This window comes from Xyrauchen texanus, chromosome 12, assembly GCF_025860055.1.
Source record: "Xyrauchen texanus isolate HMW12.3.18 chromosome 12, RBS_HiC_50CHRs, whole genome shotgun sequence".
In the NCBI taxonomy this organism is placed as follows: Eukaryota; Metazoa; Chordata; class Actinopteri; order Cypriniformes; family Catostomidae; genus Xyrauchen; species Xyrauchen texanus.
In genome coordinates this window covers 39,332,418-39,359,071 of record NC_068287.1, presented here as the reverse complement: position 1 = coordinate 39,359,071, position 26,654 = coordinate 39,332,418, and the positions used below count along the sequence as shown (strand labels likewise).

Genomic DNA, 26,654 nt, shown 5'->3' with positions numbered 1-26,654 from the left:
AATCCTTTAGGTGAGTGTATATATATATATATATATATATATATATATATATATATATATATATATATATATATATATATATATATATATATATATAATGTATATATAAGTTCATCCAGGCGGGGTTGTCTTTTATGTAAAAAGTGAGGGCTTCACTGCTTCACAGTGACCAACAAGACTAACATAAACAAAACAGAATCCACACACAAGTAAGAGCATTCAGGGAAGATACACAACATGTGTGTGTATGCATGTGAGACTGAGTAAGAGAGAGAAAGAGAGTGCATTTGAGTTGACAGGAAGTTTATGTCAACTACACAGGAAGAAGACAGTGAAAGTGGGACTCATGAATATAAAAAGCAGATATTTGTAGTGACACTCTGAATCTCTGGGTGTTTTTGTATTGCAGAATTGCTGGTGGCTTATCTTTCCCTTTGGTTCCTTTTTTAGAAGCAGACAGTTATTGGGCGAGTGCTGTAAAGATCCCCTCAGGTTGCTATCTGCTGTCATACTGTTTATTTGTATCCTGGACAGCCCCTTTCAACTTTATTCTCTCTTCAATGTTTCTAGTTAGACCTCCATATAACCAAATGGCTTTTGGAAACCAAATGGACAGCAACTAGCTTTCATAAAAATAGCATAAGCCGGACCTTTGCCTAACAGCTATAATGGCAAACATGACATACATTTCAATAAACCATTTATCACCTGGTCTCTGGTTAATCTATGTTTGTATATTGTGTTTTACCCACCCAAATGAAGTGCATGGTCAGCCATGCATTCACTTTGAGCAAGAGCAAAAACTCTATTTGGCCTTTGCACAAAATATCTTTATCTTAGACTAGTGTGTCTTAGCAGGGAAGCTAATGTTCTGCAAGTTTGTAAAATAGCAATTATTGCTTTAAGATTATTAAATGGTAATTCTTGAATTTTAAAGCTAAAGTGTGTGTAATTTCTATGCCACTAATGGCACCAAACAAAATTGCAAAAATAACAAACTTTCCAAAAAGGTTTCCCAAACACTTCCCTTGTTTGCCATTGGTTGGAAAACAGGTAGTCCTGCTCCAAACTTGCACCATAGGTAGAGAGCTGCCTCCAAGATATCTGATTGGCTAACACACACGCACATTTTTGCTGTTTACAGAGACAGGTGTAATTTCTCAGAGTGTCCAATTCTATTTCTTGTCAGTGAGAAAGTCAGGCAGTAGTGATACTTTATGTGTGGTAATCAAAACAAATGAACCGTTAACAGTAACTTCTATATCCATTATAACAAATACCCCAAATTATGGAAGTTGTAGAGTTGACTAGCAAGGAAACCAGCAATTGCTTCCTCACTTTCCTATAAAATCAATATAATGGTCATTCCATTAAGTTCTAGAAAATCAATCAAGGATATATTTGTGCTCCGTGTTTATGAGCCAGCCAGTGTGCCAAAGCCAGATGCTGATATCAGCAGACACTGGGTACAAATTGGATCACAGGTGCTTGGAGATATTATGGGAGCAGTCTGAAACATTACATAAACTTACTAAAGAGAACGGTCACAAAGTTTAAACTCTTTGCTTCCACTTTTCTCTAAGTGAGATATAAATGCTTGGCAAGTATTTGGTGGTTCAGCTACTGTATTGCCCCGTTTCCTCAAAGGTCCAGTTACATAATAAAAGGCCAAGTTGCACAATCAATATACAAAAAGAAAAACCCACCAATGAAAATTCTGACTTCATTTATAAAGAAGATTTTAAGTGGAATGTTAGTCTCAGCCACCACTCAATTTAACATTCGTGAGTGCTAAACTCCTTTGAAGTTTTGTCCTCAAACACAGCTCGTCCAAACATGTGTGGGTGATAACTCAGACTGCTGCTTTAACTCGAATGAACCAACAGTTAAGCTCAAAAAAAATTTGGTATGATATGAATGGGCTAATCTTTGACGCAGCTCAGTGAAAACTCACTTTCAAAGCAAAGGAAGTGAGTAGGACTCTTTCTTACGCTTACCAAACGAAATCAGCATATTAGGCAGGATGAGAGAGACTAGCTAAATGTGCTAACGTTAACCACAAGACAACTATAATTCACCCAGATTCACATGAGGATGAAGACAAACATATTTGAGCAAGGGAAGAACAACATATTTTCAAAATATCATTAATGGATTTAAGAAACAATTGGGATGTACTACATTTAAAATGCAAAGCATAAATTTGACATAGTAGAACAGAAATTAAGGGATCCACAAATCCGCAGTGGAACTTAAAGGGATGTTCCGTGTTCAATACAAGTTACGTTAAATCGACAGCATTTGTGCCACAATGTTCATTGTCATCTAAAATAGTTTCGAATCATTCCTTGTTAATTTAAATAAGCTAAATGCACAGTTACAGTAAATATCTTACAATGGAAGTTAATGGGGCCAGTCCATAAATGTTAAAATACACATGGTTTCAAAAGTGTAGTCAAAAGATGTAAACGTTATATAACCTCAATTCCAAAAAAGTTTGGACAGTATGAAAAATGACAATAAAACAAAAATGAGTGATTTGAAAATTATATTCACTACACTACATATGCACTACAACTATACATTATATGATGTTTACCTTAAGAAAGTTTTTTTGAGAATGTACAGTGATTTCAAATCAGATGATTTGACATGCTCCCTTTTGGGCATGTCAAAGACATGGGCAATTTAAGACTAATAATTTGACGAGTTGAAATAAGGCGATGTGAAACAGATGCTAATCAGGTGAGGCAATTGTGTCATAATACTGTATACTGCATAAGGAACCTCCAAAAACAGCCTAGACCTTCACGAGCAAGGATCGTTCAAGACTTGTCAATTTACCAACAGATGCTTCAACAAATAATCCAGCACTTTGAAAACAATGTTCCCCAAAGACAAATTGAAAGGATTTGGGGCATTTCACCCTATACAGTGTACAATAAATTTAAAAGAGTCAAGGAATCTGGTCAAATCTTGGTGCATAAATGGCAAGACGAAAACCTTCATTCATCTGTAATTTTAGATTATTAAATGCTAATTCTTGAATTTTAAATCTAAAGTGTGTAATTTTCACCAAACAAAATTTCAAAATTAACAATCTTTCCAAAATGTTTCCCAAACACTTCCCTTGTTTGCCATTGGTTGGAAAAACGGGCAGTCCTGCCCCAAACTTGCACCATAGGTAGAGAGCTGCCCCAAGTTTTCTGATTGGCTAACACACACGCACATTTTTGCTGTTTACAGAGACAGGTGTAATTTCTCAGAGTGTCCAATTCTATTTCTTGTCAGTGAGAAAGTCAGGCAGTAGTGATACTTTATGTGTGGTAATCAAAACAAATGAACCGTTAACAGTAACTTCTATATCCATTATAACAAATACCCCAAATTATGGAAGATGTAGAGTTGACTAGCAAGGAAACCAGCAATTGCTTCCTCACTTTCCTATAAAATCAATATAATGGTCATTCCATTAAGTTCTAGAAAATCAATCAAGGATATATTTGTGCTCCGTGTTTATGAGCCAGCCAGTGTGCCAAAGCCAGATGCTGATATCAGCAGACACTGGGTACAAACTGGATCACAGGTGCTTGGAGATATTATGGGAGCAGTCTGAAACATTACATAAACTTACTAAAGAGAACGGTCACAAAGTTTAAACTCTTTGTTTCCACTTTTCTCTAAGTGAGATATAAATGCTTGGCAAGTATTTGGTGGTTCAGCTACTGTATTGCCCCGCTTCCTCAAAGGTCCAGTTACATAATAAAAGGCCAAGTTGCACAATCAATATACAAAAAGAAAAACCCACCAATGAAAATTCTGACTTCATTTATAAAGAAGATTTTAAGTGGAATGTTAGTCTCAGCCACCACTCAATTTAACATTCGTGAGTGCTAAACTCCTTTGAAGTTTTGTCCTCAAACACAGCTCGTCCAAACATGTGTGGGTGATAACTCAGACTGCTGCTTTAACTCGAATGAACCAACAGTTAAGCTCAAAAAAAATTTGGTATGATATGAATGGGCTAATCTTTGACGCAGCTCAGTGAAAACTCACTTTCAAAGCAAAGGAAGTGAGTAGGACTCTTTCTTACGCTTACCAAATGAAATCAGCATATTGGGTACAAATTGGATCACAGATGCTTGGAGATATTATGGGAGCAGTCTGAAACATTACATGTTATTAGAAGAAATGGTGATGTTTCATAGTGGTAAACAAATCACTCATTTTTGTTTTATTAGCATTTTTCATACTGTCCCAACTTTTTTGGAATTGGGTTTGTACATGCTAACTTGATTTTAATGTGATAAAATAACTTAGTAACCATATCTGTGGAAAATTATATCCAATATTACAACTTTGTTGTCATGATATCATACAGTCACAGTAAACCCTATAATATGGTAAATTTTGTGGTAAAATGGTAAAACCCTCATTTTATGAAACTTAAATCATGTTAATACATATAATGTTAACATCTTGTGGATATACTTTTGAAACTGTGTGTACTTTATTGTCTATCGACTGGCCCCATTCACTTCCATTGTAAGTGCCTTACAGTCCCTGCATTTTTCTAAATACATGTTTGTAGCAATCAACATTATGACATCAACGTGAGTAGAACCTTCAACCACAGTTAGAACTTTACTGCCAAGTAAAGAAAGCTTATTATTAACTTCTAGTAGAAGAGTGTGAATGGTTCTTACGTGGCATGATCCCCTGGTTAACCAGCTCTTCTCGAGTCCGCCTCTGCTGAAGTTTGAGTTGGAGCACTAAAACAAGCGAGTTAGAGACACAGTTAATTATAAAGAATGCAAATAAACATTAAAATGAATATTCAATCGACTCATTAAAGAATAGGCAAAGAGGATCCATGCTGAGCTTCAAAATACTCCAATTCATTCAATGCACAAATTCTTTGGACTGGCATTCAGTGATACTGCAGATTGATTGATTGATTGATTGATTGATTGATTGATTGATTGATTGATTGAACAATAAACTGTCAATTTAAGTGCAAAAAAGCAGTATCGTCAATTGTGCGCAATTCAAAAGTGCCCAAATACAAAAATTATATATATACTGTACATGCTCAAATCACAAAATACTTTATATCGTGTAGGTACGTAGCAAAAGATTACATAAAATGCTAGTGCAATAGATGCAAATTCTTTGTCAAGTCTTTTGCAATGAAAACAGTCAAAACAGGTCAACAGCATTCTGTACACAAGGCTTCAAAGTAGTACATTGCTATCGTAGTGCTGCTTGATATTCATGTATTCAGAATAAAGCACCCTATACACCATATAAAGAAAATATACCACGATATAAGACACATAAGTGAGTAAATACCCGACTAGCAGTTAGATCTATCTCCTTCATCCTCCTCTCGAACAAGCTCTTCCTGACAGCCAGTAGAGAGTTTATTAGGTTCAGAGGAGAGAGTACAGACTATGTACAACATACTTCCTCTTCCTGTTTCAGCATTTATTTTAAAACAGAAGCAAGAGTTTGAGATATTTCCACAGAATACCACAGGAAGACATAGTGTCAATTTCATGTCGATGCGCAACTGCCATGAACAGTGTTTGAAACAAAACTGCGATAAAAATTAAAGTTGACCCAATAATGAAACTACTGTCATCATTTGCTCACTCTCGTGGTGTTCCAATCCAAACCTATCAAAAATAACTTACTTTGAACACAAAAGACATTAGGCAGTATATTAGTCTCAGTCAATATTCCATTGCATCTTTCACCCATAAAAATGTAAGAGAGGCTGTCAGTCCTTAAAATTTAGCCAAACATATCTTTTAGTGTTCCACGGAGGAGAGAGAGTCATACAGGTTTGGAAAGTAAATCATCACAAAAATTACAAAATCATCATCCGAACTCTGATTGTCCACCAGGAAGGCATTTTTAAACACCAAGCGGCCGTTTAACCCCATTTTAAAGGAATACCAGACATGATTCTAAACATCTCTGGTTCATTAAATCGTAAAGCATCTCATTGGAGCCAATTTGTATTTTCTTATCCCATCTCTGAAAGTTTATTCAAGAAAGCAAAACCAAGCAGTACATGTAACATACATGCAACTACACCCAACCACAAGGGCAACAGCCTCCTCTAAGTTAGATTAATAACCTGATATGAGGCTAAATCAAGCCTAATCGTGCTGTGGTTTAGGTTGTTGCATCTGACATTGACACTTTTTGCTCCCTGGTGTTACCATTAACAATGTGGTAGCATAGAGCAGCGGTTCTAAACTGGGTTTGCTTTGGGACTCGGATTTAACATCGGACATCAATTGGCGACCCAACATAGTAAAAAACATATTCTGTATTAAATGTAGCATGGGCAGCATTTTCTTTTATCGTGCATGATTTTGGTCATGTTTTTCCAAGGTTAAGGGCATGTTTAAGGTAACATTTTTGTTATTGATGTCAACAATAAAAGATACAGAAAGTTATATTATATGTGTTATCCTGTTAACATCATTCAAACAGAACATACACGCACTAAGATTAGGAAAACTATGGTCCTAATAAAGTGCCCGATGTGGTCTTCTGCTGCTGTAGCCCATCTGCCTTTGATGTGTTGTGCATTCAGAGATGCTATTCTGCTCACTACAATTGTACGGAGTTGTTATTGGAGTTACCGCAGCCTTTCTGTCAGCTCAAACCAGTCTGGCCATTCTCCGTTAACCTCTCTCATCAACAAGTAATTTCCATCTGCAGAACTGCCGCTCACTGGATATTTTTTGTTTGTTTTTGGCATCATTCTGATTAAACTCTAGAAACTGTTGTGCTTGAAAATCCCAGGAGATCAGCAGTTAGAGAACTACTCAAAACAGCCCGTCTGGCACCAACAATCATGCCATTGTCCAAATCACTGAAATCAAATTTGTGAACATTAACTGAAGCTCCTAACCCGTATCTGGATGATTTTATGCACTGCACTGCTGCCCCACGATTGGGTAATTAGATAACCGTATGAATAAGTAGGTGTACAGGTGTTCCTAATAAAGTGATCAGTGAGTGTATATGGTCTCTGAACAGTAACAAGTATCAGGTTTTTTTCCCCATAGTAAAACCATAATACATTTTTGTAAGAAATATTTTGTGAAATGACAACAGGTGGTTGGAGGGGAGGGTTTAAAAAATTAAAGGGCACTGAATGGTGACACTGTATGGTATATTTAGAACCCACATCACTTTATTGTTTAATTGTGCTTCGTTCACTGTTCAGATCTCTGATGGTGACAAAGACAGCACTTGCCACAACAGTGTGGATGATGTGGTGTTCTCCTAAAACATTACCACAAGCCTCCTGCAAGGTATCTCCATATCAACTTCTATTAGTATCTCCAGTGACCTCATGTTAGATCACAATTTAGCGTCCCAACAGCTGCTAAGATGACCTAATACCAAATCACAATTTAGCTGCACAACAGGTGCTACGCTGGCTAAATTCCACATCACAAACAGCATGTGAACAGGTGTGAAGGCCCTCTGTTAATAAATATAAATGTACGGACAAGTTCAAGCCCTCAACAACATCTGCCAAGTCCTAAAACACGGCTTTGAGATTAGTAATAATGTGCTTTTGTGATTAGCGTTTGTCACCAACTACAGCACCATTTTCACACCATAAGAATCACTGCCATCAACATTTTTTCTTGTAATGGTTGCTTATTTTTATTGGTTTATTTTATTGGCTTATTTGGTCATATTTCCTTCAGAAAAGAGGATGAATGAGAGTATATAAAAAGGGTGAATGCCACAGGTCGGATTCAAACCTACAGCTCGATATTTCTAGAGTATGTGCATAAACAACAAGGCCACAGCTCCAACAATGATTACAGTCTTGTAAACAATGATTCCCATCACATGTAATGTGCTAAAATTGATCAGGTTCTTCGATTTGATTTTAAATAGATTTCAACTCATTTAAAACTTGTAATTGTAATATTTCTAATTTTAAAATGCTAATGTGTTTGAATATACTAAAGCTTAAAGAGTCACTTTATCCATTTCATAAAACATTGTAAAAACCAGTGAGCAGCAGTTCTGCGGATGGAAACACCTTGTTGATGTGAGAGGTTGACAGAGAATGACCAGACTGGTTCAAGCTGACAGAAAGGCCAAGGTAACTCAGATGATCCCTCTGTACTGAGCAGAAAGGCATCTCAGAATGCACAACATGTCGAACCTTGATGCAGATGGACTGCAACAGCAGAAGACCATGTTGGGTTCCAATTCTTTCAGCCAAGAACAGAAAGACGAGGCTGCAGTGGGCACAGGCTCACAAAACTGGACAGTAGAAGACTGGAAAAACATAGCCTGGTCTGATGAACCTCTATTTCGGCTGAGTCACACAGATTGTAGGGTCAGAATATGGTGCCAACAGCAAGAATCCATGGACACAACCTGACTTCTATCAAAAGTCCAGGCTGGTGGAGGCGGTGTTATGGTGTGGGGAATGTTTTCTTTGTCACACTTTGGGCCCATTAATACCAATCAATGCCACAGCCTATTTGAGTATTGTTGAGTATTTGACCCTTCATGGCCATAATTTACACATCTTCTAATAGCTACTCGTTTCATTTGACCACGTGACTAGCTTTGTTATGCTAAGTAGCATTAAGGCGTGTCCAGCACAAAGTAAAATATTTAAACCATGGGATAAACCACTCTCCACCTTCTCTTCTCTTGGCATCACAGGAACTTTACTTGACTGGTTTAATTACTATCACTCAGGTAGGTCCTTCAAGGTAGCCTGGAGAAGTGAGGTGTCCAAGTCACATCAGCTACTTACTGGGGTACCTCAGGATTCAGTGCTTGGACCACTTCTCCTCTCTATATACACACAACATCACTGGGATCCATCATTCAGACACATGGTTTCTCTTACCACTGCTATGCCGATGACATACAGCTCTACTGGTCTTTCCAGCCCAACGAAACCAGAGTGACCGCTCGAATCTCTGCCTGTTTGGCACACATCTTGGCCTGAATGAAGGAACACCACCTACAACTTAACCCAGCAAAGACCGAACTCCTTGTCTTTCCAGCCAACTCTGCGGTTGAACACAACATCACCACGCAGCTGGGTTCAACTACAGTTTCGCCTTCCAAAACGGTCAGAAATCTAGGGGTAACCATTGATAACCAACTAAATTTCACAGAACAGATCTCAAAGACAGCACAATCATGTATATTTACAATCTACAATATCATGAAGATAAGACCCTTCCTCTCTGAACATGCAACACACTTCTTGTTCAGTCACTTGTCATAACTAGACTGGACTACTGTAATGCTCTAATTGCAGCCCTCCCAGCATGCACAATTAGACCCCTGCAAATGATCCAGAATGCAGCAGCACGTCTGATCTTTAATGAACCAAAGAGAGCGCATATTACACCACTCCATGTCTCTCTTCACTGGCTGCTGCACTTATCAAATTCAAGGCTCTGATGCTGGCATACAGAACAATCACTGGGTCTGCTCCAGCATACCTAAAATAATTTCTGGAGAGCTATGTTCCCACCTGAAGCCTGCGGTCAGCTAAGGAATGTCGCCTTGTTGCACTAACACAAATAGGCACCAACACAAATAGGCACAAAAACACTTTCCTGAACTTTCGGCTTCATCGTACCACGTTGGTAGAATGACCTTCCCAACATCCCTGAAGCGGACTCACTTTCTGTCTTCAAAAAATTTATAAAAACACATCTTTTCCATGAACACTTAACCAGTCACAAAAAAAAAGTTTTTGTTGAACTTTAATCTGTTTTGAACACTATTCTGATGCTAGTGAAACTTGTAATATGTCACTTTTCGTACTACTGCCTCCATAAGATAATTAGCTTATAATATATTCCTCTTTTGTAAGTCACTTTGGATAAAAGCATCTGCCAAATGAATAAATGTAAATCAAGAATGAGCATGCGCAATAGGACTAGCATGAGAAATAGCTTTTATATAGTTTGCAGCGATCTGAAGCACAATTTATGACACCATTGTTGTTCGATTTTATTGCCGAGTTAAAATATACTCTTACAATGGATTGTAATCTTGACTATTCGTTTTGGAGATGTTGGTCTTTCCCCATTCAAGTAGATTGGAGCTGTACTTTTATGCTGCTTGTATCTAATAAAGACATAAAATAGCTGCTGGAAACATTACAAACATAGCTGCCTTGTGACCTATGGTATTTTGGCTGAAATGTTGTAGATTCATACTAAATCTATTGGGGGAGTGAAGGCAACTATGTCAAATTTAGAAATTGTTTCTAAATGCGCTTATTTGTCATGACAAATACCTTCTTGTAGTTCAAATGGTAGAGCACGTTAGAGGTCTGCAAGGGCCTTAAAATGAAACCCGACCCGCACCAGAGACCATGTGGCCCATCCCTACCAGGCCCGAATGATACCATCACATTATAAGCCCGAACCTGCTCCCAATCTTTGTTTTCTTCTCCTAGCAAGTACTGTTGCTAGAGCAGAACAGAAAAAAGCATTGACTTACCATTTATGTGCTGAAACATTGCTTGGTGCCAAACAATGTGGAATAATATGAAACAATGCAACAGTCCCCTCTTTACAGCCAGAAATTGTTCAGAACATTGAATCTTTATTTTTAGCGCAGGTGTCACAATCTAGACGAAGCGCAAAGAAGGGAAAATTGCACAGGTGTCTCGACATGCGTATTTAAAAATTGGAAGTTATTTTTAACTTGACATAGTGTTTAAAAAGTGTCGGCCCTGCGCGAGATGCTGAAGAAACAGTGAGACATGGTGCAACAGTCAAAGACATCGTCCAGCATGTGTTCACATAGGAAAACATCGGGAGAATATAACAGACGAATGCAATAACACGTTTGGTGTGAACGGCCCCTAACTCATCCTTTCACGTGTCTGTGATTGAAAGCACGTGGGTGAAAAAAGTTTGGTAGACCTGTTAATCTTTCATTGGTTACAAACCCGAACCCGAAGTCCTACTTGAAAAAGTGACCAGAACCCGTCGGGTTCTCGGGACCGACAGACCTCTAGAGCAGGCACTAGCAATGCCAAGGTCATAGGTTCACTTTCCTGGGATACACACACTGATAAAACATAAATCTAGAATGCACTGTAAGTCAATTTAGAGGAAAGTGTTTGTCAAATGCATAGATAAACGTAAATTATCTAAACACAGGACCAACTATGGTTTTACCTGTGTTAACAATAAACTATATGGTTACAAGAATTATGGTCAATTTCTAATGCTCTCTCTCTGTAGCGTGTTCTCTTTACGTTTCTATTTGTGTCTTCACAGTACATAGAGTACCTGACACTCAATATGTGTGGCAGACCTCTGCTGCTCCTGAGTTATTGAGGATCCTTAATGTAAATTAAGTCTTAGATCTCAAATTGCAACCTGCAGTAAATGGAAACCCACAGTTCAACCATGTGCATGTGTGACGATTCTTCATTACAGGATATAGAGCTAGGTACAGTATCAATGTCTATCACAAACTGTGTGGGATGATCACCAATATTTACTACTTTTTGTTAGGGGTTTGTTCAAAGCCCTAACCTTAAGCATGAGCAACAGTTATGCTCAGTTTTAGTCATGCTTGCTTTAGCAAACACCACAGAAAAGTGTGTTTGTCTGCACACATGCATGCGACACGACTCCACACCTTCTCTCAGACTGATGCAAGCACGCCGCACACGGTCCAATCGGGTGGCTTGTTTCTCCATGCCACGGCTGACTGGAAGAGGTACAAAACGGGCGGGGCCAACATGGATGCATGAGTTGGTGTCCGGCATACTGATCAGAATTTTGAAGGTAAATAAATCTTTCTGCAGCAAAAAAAAAAAAAAAAAAAAAAAAAAAAAGAGCTTCACTGCTTTCCCTTCAAAGTTTTTAACTCAAAGATGCATTCAGCATGTCTCAAAGTCTTAGGCTATGATTGTCTTTCATATTTCATCTGTGTCAGTCGTTTAAAAGTCCAAGAAGTCCTCCAAGCTGCTGCATATCCAAATAAAAGACAAATTAAAAAGTAGGAGATGGTGGAAATGAAATAAATACAAAATAAGAATGGAGATATCTGACGAGAAGAAACAAAAGCCACATCAAAGATTCTGAGCTTCCTGCTGTTACAGTAGCAGCATGGACACTGAAGTTATCCAGAGGGAAAGGTGGGTGCATGTGTGTGTGTGTGACACTACTGCTGCTCCAGCGAGCAACTGCAGCTGTTCCTCTAGTCACTCATTCAGCACACACACACTTTCTACTGAGTAGTGTGTGTTTTAATAAAGCAGTCCACACTGGACTTACTGACCTCTCAATACTGACAGAATGACAGACACACACACACACACACACACACACACACACACACACACACACACACACACACACACACACACACCTCTGAAGCTATACTAGTGAGGTCCACTCATAGACACAATGGGCCTTATTCATGAAACAAAGGCAGTACACATGTGTGTGTAAATTGTTCACTGAATTCAATGAGACATTAGAATATTTTTACTAACAATTTACACACTTTATGAACTCTGAACGGCGAATCTGGATGATGAGATGATGCGTGACTAATAGAAGTTCAAAATGTCAAACACTGACCTCTTGTCTCAACTCAAATGATCCCTACTGTATTTCAGAACTGCATGTTTTTATTGTTTGTGATATAGGGCTGTTCGATTCCAAAATTGTTTGTAAATCCACTCCGATTCCTGGTTTCGTATTCACTTCCACGAGACAATTCCAGACACAATTTTCTCAATTATTTTCAGATTCCCCAAAAAATGGGAGGTAAAGCTAAATCTCATAATAAACAGCAGAATCTGGCAAAATATTGTGTACATTTTTATTAATAGGTCTATTCTAAAAACAAATATGGGTAAATATGCTCATCCCAATGCACAGTGCTTCAATTCCACTGAATGAATTTGAGAAAAAGTTTGCTGAGCAGATGTCGTTGTATTTTGAAGAACTTCAGTGGTCGAGTTAAAAAACAAAACAGTCCTGAGTGGAGTCGATTCCAAGCTTTGGAGTCGATTCTTGATTCCCTATGAATCAAAATCGAAGAATCCCAGACTTGCTAAAGCATACACTTTGAAAGGAGAGCAAGATAGAACAGAGTGCAGAAAAAAATATACCAATGGACGCATAAGCGATAATTCCACCGGGAAGAATCAGCCACGTCATTCAGTCATTAATGTATGTCATGCAATAGCATTGCCACTTTCGTTCTACAGATCATATATTAAACCTTCATCCCAGCATCACCGGTGTGATTCGTTGCACGTGACCTCCACCGCCACAAGCTTGGTCCCAGTCTGCGAGGGGTAGGCTCCTCGCCCCTGCCATCTTCGCTCGGCACGATCTGATGGTCGCAAACTACATTCTTCAGGCCGTCAGATGGGGACTTACGCCAGGGGAAATTTTGTTTTAAATACATTTGTTGAAGTCATTAATATCTGAGCCTTTCACCATAGCCTTAATCATCATACAAATGCTACCCCCCAGGAAATCTTTGTTTACAGTAAAAAGTTTTTTTTTTTAAATTGTGATTATTATAATTTTTTTCCTTTAAAGAACATCCCTGGAAGTCCCTAAAAGAAGTTGTGTCAGATTTAGCTCACTTCTCTGCACAATTTTGTGCCCAAAGTACAGTATACACTCGCTTCTGGATGACAACGGCTTGCACAGAGAAAGTTAAATATAGCGTACAGTTAACAACATAGAAAATAACAGAAATATAACTTGACAAAATGTGCTTTCTGGCAACCATATAGACATACTCACAATTGCCTGGTATTAATAATATAAAGATCTGTGCTGAATCTTATGGAAATATGTAAAAAGTGTGTTTGACAGCTACAGTTGTAAAATCACTCCATTCAGCAGGTGTCTCAGGGAGCTGTTCTTATCACACGTGCCAAATACTCTTTCCTGTTTTACATGCTGAAGTGTGAGGGTGTAAAATATTTGAGGAGGAGAGAAACCATGTCATTAGATGTGTACGTTTATAGATAAACTTAGCACTTAAGAGACTGTGTTGAACAGGGGTAACGAGAAAACTAATTTCCATATAAAGACAGGCTGAAAGAAATTAAACTAGACTGAAAAATGCATGAGGGAAGCAAAAAAAAAATGTGTATTTGACTTACATACCGCAAGCATTGCTTTGTTTGTGAATGAATGTGTTCGGGAGTTGAACTTAGTCACATATGAATATATATGCAAACTAACTCCTGTCCATTAAACAAAAAGTTATGAGTTTTAACACAGAGACGTATTATTAGTATCCCATCTGGGAACTGCATGGTAACACACACACACACACACTCCATAGACATAATGGGTTTTATACTGTACAAACTTTATATTCTATCCTAAACCTAACAGAAAACTTTCTGCATTTTTACATTTTCAAAAAACATAATTTAGTATGATTTACTATCCTTGTGGGGACATTTGGTCCCCACAAAGTGATAAATACATGCTCTCACACACACACACACACACACACACACACACACACACACACACACACACACACACACACACACACACACACACACACACACATTTACATTCAAGTTCTGTCTTTCTGTAATGTAAATACACATGGCACCAGGGTCAGAAAGGGGCAAAAAAAAAAAAAAAAAAATGAAAAGGACTAAATGTCCCACATATTTAAAATATGGGGGTCAAAAATGCCCCTGTAGTTATTTCTTGTGTTTTTCTATCTATTTATCTATGTACATTCAATTCTATGTACATTTGATATATTTCATTATATTTATTTATTTTTATCTGTTATTGATTTTTGACTCTATATGCATATTTAATTATATTTAATCTAGGCCTATCCGATTAAAGGCTTCCTTGAAAATAGTAGTCTTTAATAAAACAAATAGTCCCTCATAAAGGGAAAAATTCCCCTGAAATTAATTCCTGTGGGCAAATGATGGCTCTTAAATAAAAAAATAAAGAAGAAATGAATATCTGGCATTGATGGGCACTATATATCACACTAGCCACTAAACATTACAATGATTCTGTACATAAGAGGTGTGGCATAGTTTTAAAGATCAGGACTGGTAACCAAAACGATGTAGGTTCGAACCCAGCAAGCATCAATGAAACCATTCCTAACTCTAAATATAGAGAATACTCCACTGCATTACTGAGAATATCCACTGAGTAGCAGCAGAGTTCAGATACCATCCAAAAATAATGCAGTGCATAAAACAGTGAGGCCCAGTTCCAAACAACACAATTGCAAATGTTTAATGGTGTTCAGTTCTGCCTCATCTTTTTCTCTTTTATTCTCATCTTGCATCTACCCTTCTTCTTTCTTCCCATCACTTCCATCTGGTTTTTAAAGGAATTGTTCACCTAAAAATAATGTCAAGATTTACTCATCTATATGTAATTCCAAACATTTTTGGAACGACATGAGGGTGAATAAATCATGACAGAATTTTCATTTTAGGGTGAACTATCCCTTTAAGGTCCTTTAAATACATTTCTGATCTGCTCATAAATTTCACACCCATAAAGTGAAACTCTATTTCCCTGAAGACACAGAGATTGTGCTATTGAGCGTGTGTGTACCTGCGTAAACAAAGACAGAAAGATAACAAGCTACAAGTCAAACAAGCAACCCTAGAAACCTTTATTAGGTAGGAGGCGGCCACAATATGCTACATGTCTCCGCTATGAGAAAGAACACAGATAATCAGCTTAGCCATGTATCAAAGATGTTATCGCATATCACATGCATCATGTGCACCTTTGCAGATCATAACATTAAGCTCATGGAAACAAATTCTAACATGATGCCTGCATGTGTCTGTGTGTGTGTGTGTGTGTGTGTGTGTGTGTGTGTGTGTGTGTGTGTGTGTGTGTGTGTGTGTGTGTGTGCGCACATCTGAGTGTTTGCTGGAGCTCTTTTGTCACAGTGACCATCAGTTTAAGATTTTTTTATATGACTAATGTGACTAAAGCTGAATTATAAACTGGATAGTTAAAGATCTAAATTCCAATGAGCCATGTTTAAAGTTGTTGTGCAAAGTAGCCGATATCCACACACCTGCAATCTATTCAATATTTCTGTAGAAAATACAATTCTATATTAAACGTAAATGAAGTTTAACACAAAAATCTAAATTAAACAAGTGAGTAATTGTAGTTTTTAAATTTTGTGTACTCATTTTGTACTGATTTTTAAATCTAATCTCTTTTGCATAATAAAAACCTCACCATTCTTCCTCTTGTGAATAGGAAGTAAGTTGGAGGCGCGCTGAAGGGACAGTTCTTGCAGCTCATTGGTTACCGCTTCGCTCTGTGGACTGGAGGCGGTGCCTGTGGTTACCGTCGGGGCAGTGCTGCAGAGACTTGACTCCTCCCCCTGCTGGATGTCCACTGTTGCCATGGTTAAAGACAGTCCTGAAGGAAAAAGAGAATTACAGTAACAGTCTTCTCACACACAACAAACACAAAAACATCATTAAAAAAAAACTGTGGGAGGTAACATTACATTCGTTCGTTTAACCAAGAAGTTTTGTTACATTGTTTTTTTACACCAAATAATGCCATCCTGATGGAAGCATTACAAAATCAAAAAGTGAAGTTGGTGCAATAAATCAGATGTGAATATAGTATTAAAAGCAATCGTCAGCATCTTTTTAACTTTGTTAATGACTTTAATCTCTTTAAAGGAGACAAACTGGAATTTTTTTCAGTATAGCTGCTAAAAGTAAATGTACTTTGTTTTAGATATTTATATTTGGAAAACAAGACAAAACAAAGACCACGTTTCTGTTCATTTCAATCCATCTTTAACTCACAAATATACAAATTCCCTTATTAATAAAGCTGTGTATTGACAGTTTTCTATTTACTTATTTGGTATTTTTGCATTTTAATTCCCTAAAACTTTGTGATCTACATCAGCTGAAGCTGTTTGTAAAATGTAGAGTTCATCTGGACTGTGATCTGTGTAATTCTTCCTCTCCTCAGTCAGCCGTGAACTATGTCATGATTAGATCATGTGATCTCACGTTAGGTTAAAAGACAGCAAACGACTATTCGACAACGAAAAGATTTGTCGACAATTTTTTTTATCGTCGACATTGTCGATAACATCGTTTCAGCCCCATTTCAGATCATGTGCAGATATCATTTCACCGTCTGTGTGCAATTTATAATTTTTGAAAAAAGAATGAAGAATCTGAAGATTAATATGCATACTTATAGCGATCTAATGTGCATGTTAAAAAAATTGCAAACAGCAACCAATTACTAAGGGTGGGAAATTAGCACCCGCCACCAGCCAATGGCGGGTACTTTTTCAAAGTGGCGCGTGACTTTGCCTTGTATACCAGCCACAGTGGCGGGTAGATTGTAAAACATATATTTATTGGTTACTACTTAAAACATTCCTTGTAACGGATTGGACAGCTTTTGTCAAAGAATGCTGTTGCTAAGTAACAATAATGCACTTTTGTCGAGTAACTAATTTGATTGGTTTTCAGTGACACATACAGCTGAGCTGAGGTAGGCCTACATACAGTACAGACGAAAGGAAAATTAAAAAAATGTGGCGACATATACCCGGTGTTAAGAGGCCCGCCGCGGAGTCAGCAGTAGCTGTACAAACTGTTGAGGGCGAAGTAAATAAAAAGAGAAGGTACTTTTCGAACAAGTGGTGCATTGATGACGAAGGGAAAACGAGGGAATGGTTAGCCTACCTTCCCGTCGAATAGTCCATGCACTGTACTTACTGTCGAACCTATGCGTCGTCCGAAAATGCAAACAATTTGTTCGTTAGAGGAACAACTAACCTTAAAATAGAGTCAATAAAAGAGCACGAGTCATCCAAGTCTCATATCAAGTGCACTGCCATACAGCTGGTGAAGACGAGACCCCAGGAGCAAAGTGTGGCAATAAAGGCTATCTGCTCTATGCAATCCGCGCAGTTGGACCGAATGAGAATTCTATTCAGAAACGTCCATGCGATCGGCAAAAAGGGCAGACCTTTTCGAGACTACGTTTGAATGTGCAAGTAAGTAACGTTAAATTACTAACTTGAAGTTGTGTTTTGTGATGGCTAGATAGCTATCGTTTTTTTAGTTTAGCGATAGTTTTAGCAGCCGCGAGGATAGGAGCCGATAGCCTACCGTGGGTGCTCCGGAGCTCGATTGCGTGTCAGTTAAACTTTTCATCTCAAACCCTATCTGTATTTGCTTTATTATCGAGCTTTCATGGAAAGAGGAGCCAAGAAGAGCCAACTTGAAGATGAGAGGGAGACATCTGAAGATGATGATGACTCTGAAGAAGACTAAAGTGACTTTTTTCACATCACTTTTTATTGATTTATTATGTATTAATTTTGTATTAATAATTAAAAAAATGATTGAAGCAATTCAAAATATGCTAGTGCACTTTCTTTTATAAATTTGAATTCCGGAAAAAGTGGCTAGTAAAAAATATAAGTGTCTGGTGGGCAAAAAAGTTAATTTCCCACCCTGATTACTACATTTTTGGTTCTCTTCACTATAATAGGGAATACTGAAATGTCGTAGCGAAAAACATTGCTTAAGAAAAATAGAGAATTTTAAATACTCTGCACCATCACACTATGAGTGTGTGTGAAGGAATGTTCCCAGAGTGGTTTTCCTCATAGCTCATTACTTTATTTGAAATAGCCTTACCAATCCATCATCGATTTATCCATTTCAGTTGATTTCAATGAAACAAACAAAAAAAAAAAAAATCTCTCAACTTTCTCTGTTTTGGCTTTGCTTTCTGGAGAACTGTGCTCAAGTTACAAAACCTGCTTTAGAGATTCTTTACTTAAAAAAAGATAACTGGTGCCTCATGTTACCTTGCTTTGAATAACAAGGAAATAACGCCGTTAAATCAGCTAGTTTACTGAAGAAAACCGCCAATGCACAAAACACTAAAATGCAGCAATAGACCAATATACCGAGCAAGGAAATACTTGCTTATTTATTTCATGAAGCAGACAGACTTCTGTCAAGCTCCAAAAAGGGAAAAAGCACCATAAAACTAATCTCAAGCAAAATCTACACCCTAGATTGTGCGCTAGATTTTATAAAACATCTAAAGCCATATAAGAGCTTTATGTGAGAAGCAGACCAGAAGAGTTTGAACTGTATGAAAAGAGCTGCATGACAATTCATCCAAATGTCTCCTTTTGTGTTCCATGGAAAATATAACCGGTTTGGAATGATATTGAGGACGAGTGAATATGGCAGGAGTTTCATTTTTTAGTGAACTATTTCTTTAATCTCAGAGGGTCTGACATTTTTTTAAATGTATTATTGCATAATAAGAGAAGTGGTTTTTGAAAGAAGCCTTTGTCAAAAACAAATTTGGCCTCTTCAGGTTGAGTACAGAGAACTGCAGGTCCATTTTTCAGATAACAGCTTAGTCATGTGCTAACTCAGTGACTCACCCACACATTTTCTACTCATCAGGCCATCTGCACAAAACAGTGCGGGAATCTATCGCCATGGTGATGAGTGATGTCATAATAAAGAAAATATGACTGACACATTTTGTTTACATCTCTGGAAGGATTCTCATCCAAGTTTCTCTTATATCCTCATTTGTCTTCCACTTTGTTTAGCTTACGGAGCATTTCTGGGTAGTACTACTAAAAAGAATAGCGTGCGTATTTCTGGTAAATGAAATGTGCTGAGAGTGAGATGAGAAGTGTTGTGAAGAGTGATCACAGGTCTCTCAAACATCCTAATCCTGCATACTGTTTGTCTGTTAATGCTTTCAATGCTTTATAGTTGGTTACAGAGCTTATCAAACATTTTGAAATGGATAGCTTTGGCTTTAAATTCTGATTGGACAAGACGCGTTTGAAGAGTTGTAAAATAGCCAAATAACCTGCCACCTGTGAGCACACATCAGTTTAATTCTATATTGACGTGCTAATCTGCTATGCTACTTGGCAATAATGGCTAATTAACTAAATGATTAGACAGAAAAACTGCTTATGATTATTATTATTAAATTGGTGTCTTCCTATCAATGAGCAGTTGCTGCTGTTTTATAAAAGCATCGAGCCACATTGTGTGTTACAATGATTTTAGCACATGCCACTCGCAATCCGTTTTACTTCCGCAACAGTTCAGAGTGAAACAGGATATTCAAGGATAAATTATAAGAAGGTATCTAGCTATAAACATTGACAGTTTAAGAAAACATGATAAGAACACTAGTCTTTTTGGGAATACAAAATATACGTAGCTTTTTAAATTAAGAAAATAGTTGTGAAGAAGAATTTGCGCCCCAGAATGCAAATGGAGACGGAGCAAGTATTCACATCAGACTTATTCTTGAATAAGTATTAAGAAATGTATCACATCAAACTACATTAAGTTACCTACAGCCTCGGGTGGTTATTGTTTTAGTTAAAAACTGTTAAGTCCTCTATAGGAGTGCACTTTCAACTTTAAAACATGCACACTGACATCCGGAGTGCAAGGTCAAGCACACACACACTGGTCACAAATGGAAGATGTAGACCTCTCTATACACTCAAGAGTAAATGTATATGATTTATTGACCTTAATGGGAAACAGATGCTTAAGTTCTGGAACATATTGCACAATCAGCACTAACTGACATCACTTACCATCCATCACTTTAAAGATTAATATTATTTCTACATACAGTGCTGTGAAAAAGTATTTGCCCCATCCTGATTTCTTCTGTTTTTGTGTATATCTCATACTAAATTGTTTATCAAATTCAAACTGTTTATGTGTTAGTGCTGGTTTTCGTTTGTCTCTTCTATATGTAATTCCCATTTCTTTCAGCCGATTTCTTACAGTTCTGTCACAAACATTGACTCCTGTTTCCACCCATTTGTTTTTCATTTGTTTTGTTGTGCATTTTCTATTTTCAAGGCATATTGAGTTTTCTGTCCTGATGCCTTGACACCTCCTTGGTCTACCGTATGTTTTCCTTTTATAACCTTGCCATTTTGTTTACACTTGCACCAAATTTTAGACACAGCTGACTGGGAACAACCAACTTCTTTTGCCACACTCAGTGTTGGATTTCCTTATTGAAGGAGTTTTATAATCATTTCCATTGTTTCAATTGACAACTCTCTTGTTGGAGCCATGTTTCCTTTCAATTAGCCAAGTAAACAGCTTGTTAAGGTCTTTGAGCTCTCTTTAATCTGCAGACTAATTTGCATTTTTAGATTTGTTCTGGTATTTGTTTTAGAAATGCAAATTACAAGGTAAATACATAATTTTTTATGTATTTTTATCCTCTACTTGATCTGGAAAAACATATGCCATTGCTTAAAATAATGTAATTTAATTTGTTTGAGGGATGTTTCACAAAGCCAGAATGTTAAGCTATTAAACAAAAATAGTTTTGTGTCATATCTGTGATTTGTTTATTTGCTACGAAGTCAAAAACTGGGTGAACATCCTCTAAGTGTGGTGATTCCATAGTTTATTCCAGGGGTTGTAGACAAATTGTCTATAAATGGAGACGATTTAGTACTGTGGCTACTCTCCCTAGAATTGGCCATCCAGCCAAGATGAATCAACGGACACACTGCAGAATGATAAATTAGGTAAAAAAAAAAAAAAAAAACATGACAGCTAATCATTGGAACTGGTTAACATCTCTGTTCATGAGTCTACAAAACAGAAAGCATTAAACAGGCAAAAGGAAGTACAAAAACATTTCTGCGTGCCTGAAGTTTTCCAAAGAGCACCTTGGCACTCGCTACTTGGAAAATGATTTGTGGACTGATGAAACTAATGTTGAATTGTTTGGGAAGAACATGCGGCATGGCGTAAAAATGGCACTGTATACCAACATGAAAACATCATCCCAATGGTGAAGTATGGTGGTGGTGTAATAGGGTGATTTGTTATAAAAAATTTTAATTGTTGAATCAAAGATCAGAGGGATCATAATTCAATTCATGAGTACAGTAAATTCATAAAAGTAAATGTAAACATCTATTAAAAGCTTGTTAAACTGTTGGGACTTTTCAAGAATGTATAAAACGTTTCTAAAATGTATAACATAGTAAATACTGTTTGAGAACATTTGTATGTAAGCTATACCTGTTAAAGATTTCAGATCTGTTAGTTTTGTCATTTTGAGAAAACTGATCTGTGATTGATTAGTTATGTCAGCAAGGTCGGAAGCGGGAGCTTGCCTCATTCTCGGTGGAGCTACCGGAGAGAAAACATCGTTGTCTGAGTATTCGTTTCTATCTCGCATTTCCAGGCTGTTACAGTGGGAGCCGCATGATTTGGGGCTGCTTTGCTGCTTCTGGGCCTGGATCGCTTAAGGCTTATCAAGATATCAAGCCCTCTTAACATTATCCTGCAGGATGTGCATCAGCTGAAGCTCAGTAGAAGTTGGGTGATGCAGCAGGACAATGACCCTAAACATCAAAGTAAATCCACTACAGAATGGCTTCAAAAAAAGAAATTCCACATTTTGGAGTTGCCCAGTCAGAGTCCAGACCTTAACCCAATAGAGACGCTGTGGAATGACCTCATGAAAGCTGTTCACACCAAACATTCTAAGAATATGGCTGACATAAAGTAGTTCTCAAAAGGAAGAATGGTCAAAAAATTCCTTTCAAAGTTGTGCAGGTCTAATCCGCAGCGGAAATGCTTAGTTAAGGTTATTGCTGCCAAAGGAGGATCGACCAGTCATTAAATACAAGGGTTCATTTACTTTTTCCACAGCACTGTGAATGTTTAATGGGATGTGTTCAAAAAAGACATGAAGGATTACAATTGTTTGTCTTTACTTGTGGCTGATGAAAATGAGATCATATTTTATGACCAATTAATGCAAAACAAACCAGATAATTCTAAACGGTTCAAATACTTTTTCTTGACATTGTACCGGTCATACAGAATTACACATATGAAAAAAGACAAACTTCTCTTTCAACACTCTTCTAAAAATGAATTTATTATTTCAAAAGGCATTAAATAATGCACTAGCCTTTTATACTGTGGTTTCAGTCATTTCTTTAGCATTTGTTATCAGTCCATTTGATTATATCTGGGACGAAAATGCAAACTATCTTTCCCTTTGTGAGGAATCTCACAGACGGTATGAAAGGCTTCAACAGCATGCGCTTTATACAGTTAGATGATTAGGTTTTTTCTATTTACAAAGCATATGGGGTAGAGGCAAGGCAACAGTTTAAGACCAGACACTTCTTGAAAGATGAGGTTACTGGGTCAGAATACCACACTGAGTGACCATTGCCTCGGCACAGCAGCAACTGACTAATCCATGACAGATGCATCTACGCCAACACCCTGGTACGCAACCAAGTTATCCACAGTGCCAACTGACAGTCAGAATCCAGAGCTCCACAGCCAGCCAGAACTCCATTTTGCACGTAAACCAATATTCTAGGGATGGGACAATATATAGAACTTTCTAAATATTGCCAAATGAAACAAATGATGAACCATGTTGAGGCTAAATTCGATATTTAGAAATTTGCAACATTTGCCCCGTTAACACATGCAACCACGTAAATTACAGGAAAATCGATGGGTTGACTTTACTGGTAAATGTACCAAAAGGTGCACACATACATCAATAAGGAATACAACTTCACATTAAGGAAAATTGTCAAAGCAAAATTTACTTTTGTATTTTCAAAATGTTTGTGTTCACACTTGACCTCTAAACTGGAAATTGTAAGTCATTTTCTGGAAAAGGCTGTATGTGTGAACGCAACTATAGTTTTCTGTCCATGTGATCATAATTTAAAATGACCCGTCAAACATCAAAATCTCTACATCACATTGCACGGATGGCAAATCACACATTTGGGGCACTTGTTGAACTGCCATCCTTAAAGAGGCAGTAAACATACTGTCGCTTTAAGAATGGAAGCACTTCAACAAGTGCTGTTATACAAATGAAATTAATTTAAATACTTGTAAATGGTACACGTTATTTTAAACAGTGACGGTTCATGTAATTATACATGCACTTTAATGACAATATTAATTGAAAGAATGTAGACATTTTTAAAAGCTATATTGTGATCGTTTTGCATTGCTACTAGACTATAGATAAGGGGTCGGCAACCTATGGCATGCACGCCAGCAATGACGAGAGAGGAGTAGACTACTAGACCAAACCTGCATTCCAATCTACATCTTGATGTAACCCTTCCTCATGATCATGTGGTGTGTTATCATCAACTGAATGGGTGACACGCCCACTTTGCTTTGATGACAGCCTACATTCTGTGATTATTTGTTTCTTTTTGCTTTCAGAACAACATGTCATGTAATAAGGAAAACACCAGCATACAGGTTCACCCTCATTAACCAGTCACAATCAAAATTACATTAAACGATTAAAAGAGAAAGCATAAACCCACATTGTGTGGTTCAAAAAAAAAGAGTCTATTAAAAATATAAATTAAACCTGTAAATAAAGGTGTTGGCACAGCTATTGACCAGAAAATTAGAAAATGGCACTCCATGTCAAATAAGTTGCCGACCCCTGCTATAGACGGTCACCCATGGGTGTGGCACTAGCATTGCTCTGCAGATATTACTTTAGTTAACACACATGTGGTTTTCTTAGTAATATGATGTTACATCAAATGAACTACCTACAATTAGAAGAACTGCAGAGAATATGGGTTTTGTGAACAGTACAGCACAGAACAGAACAGTAGCAAAATAAATATGAGCCTTATGTGAACGGGAAAACATGTTTTTATATGTGGGTGCCTGTGATTTGGTGTACCTGTTTTATTTCCCGTTCAACACGATCCTGAGTGTTTCCATTTCAGATGTGTGACAGCAGTAACTGAAAAAAAAAAAAAGAAAGAGCAAGAGATTATCAAATGAAAACGTAAACATCAAATAGAGGCCTGCAGTCAAGCCCATATTGCTACATACATACAGACAGACTTTAACTTTTTATAAAGATTATGAAAGATGATATTGATCTCATACAAGGAATAATGAAGAGTTGCTTTTAGGAATGTTCCAGGTTCATACAAGTTAATCTGAGTTGCATCTGTGGAATGCTGTCGATTATGGCACCAAGACGTTAGCAGCAGATCCTTCAAGTCATGCAAGTTGCGAGGTGGAGCCGCCATGGATCGGACTAGTTGGTCCAACACATCCAACAGATGCTCAATAGAACTGAGATCTGGGGAATCTGGAGACCAGGGCAACACCATAAACTCTTCATCATTTTCCTCAAACCAATCCCGAACAATGCATGCAGTGTGGTAGGGCGCATTATCCTGATGAAAGAGGCCACTGCCATCAGGGAATGCACCTGGTCTGCACCGATGTTTAAATTAGAGACAGGCATTCATCAATAATTTGGTATTCGAATTTTTAAGATCGTAATAAATGAATATTTGAATATTCTATTAAAATGAAGGTAATTAATGAGAAAGAGACATTGTAAAATAATTTTTTTAGTCATAAAGTTTAGCATCACCATAAAAAAAACAAGCTGATAAATTGTATTCAAAACAATCTTATATCATGTTTAAATATATATAAAAATGTAAACACAGGACAAGCAATGCGTGAAAAAACAACAAAACAATTTCATGAAAGCATTTAAGCTCATGTAAAGCAAAGAAAAAGAAACCGCTAATGAAGTAGACTGATGCAGTTAACGTACAGGATGACTATACACTTGCCATATAATACTTATCATGTTTATATTGTATCTCATGTTATGTTTTTGTTGAGAAAAACAAGCATATCCATGTGCTCAGTAAACTATTCTCATTTATACACACCAGTTTAAATGGAAGGAATGTCCCTTACCTCAGCTAGCATAGTCTTTCTCGGATGCCATGATTGTTGTTTACAGAAGCGTCGCAAGGTTTACGTTGCTACGGTGAAGCTGCTTTCTGACCAGTTGCACATATACGAGAGTAAAGTGTACACCGCTTATCCAGTACATTTAAACAGGAACCCAGCTTTCTCACAGTAAGCCACATTCTCACAATAACCCACTTTTTTGGTGTCCATCTGAACGTACTGACAGAACAGTTTGCTCAACAAATGTGATCAATTTGTGTCCACACTCAACAGCGCCACCCAGTGCATTCTGTTATAACTGCCGGTTTTAGTTTGTGTTTTCAGGATTTAACATGCATCTCAATGCATATATGGCCAGCAAAGCAAAACTTTGTTTGCTAATTCTAATACTCGACTATTCATGCACATCCCTAGTTTAAATGGTGGCACATTTCAAATTGACGTCCACATGAATGGCCGGACCCCATTCGGGTGTCCCAGCAGAACATTGTCCAGAGCACTCCCTCCACTGGCTTGTCATCTTCCCACAATGCATCCAGGTGCCATCACTTCCCCATGTAAACAGCACACACATACAAGGCTGTCCAAATGATGTAAAAGAAAACAGGACTCATCGGAACAGGTGACCTTCTTCCACTGCTCCAAGGTCCAGTTCCGACACTCACGTGCCCTTTGTAGGCACTTTTGACGGTGGGCAGGGGTCATCATGGGCACTTGGACCAATCTGCTGCTATGCAGCCTCATACACAGCAGGGTACGA

At 37.6% G+C, this 26,654-nt stretch overlaps 2 protein-coding genes across 9 annotated transcripts in view; one reads left to right on the top strand and one right to left on the bottom strand.

Annotated features, from left to right (window-relative positions):
- The window catches only part of LOC127652397 (protein shisa-9-like), a 293,861-nt gene that overhangs the window by 162,237 nt on the left and 104,970 nt on the right, over positions 1–26,654 (top strand). The gene's annotated exons all lie outside the window — the stretch shown is intronic.
- Positions 1–26,654, bottom strand: part of LOC127652392 (myocardin-related transcription factor A-like) — a 58,566-nt gene that overhangs the window by 28,545 nt on the left and 3,367 nt on the right. For 4 of the 8 annotated variants that reach the window (XM_052138503.1, XM_052138500.1, XM_052138506.1 and 1 more), the window contains exons 2-4: positions 24,849–24,911; positions 16,290–16,475; positions 4,707–4,772 (exon numbers count right to left, since the gene is read on the bottom strand). In XM_052138503.1, coding sequence (XP_051994463.1) covers positions 4,707–4,772; positions 16,290–16,461 — 238 coding nt within the window. In that variant the 5' untranslated portion in view covers positions 16,462–16,475; positions 24,849–24,911. Of the gene's footprint in view, positions 1–4,706; positions 4,773–5,352; positions 5,406–11,688; positions 11,829–16,289; positions 16,476–24,848; positions 24,912–25,060; positions 25,120–26,654 lie in introns of those variants that run through there. The other 4 variants (XM_052138502.1, XM_052138504.1, XM_052138508.1 and 1 more) reach the window with 4 other exon arrangements.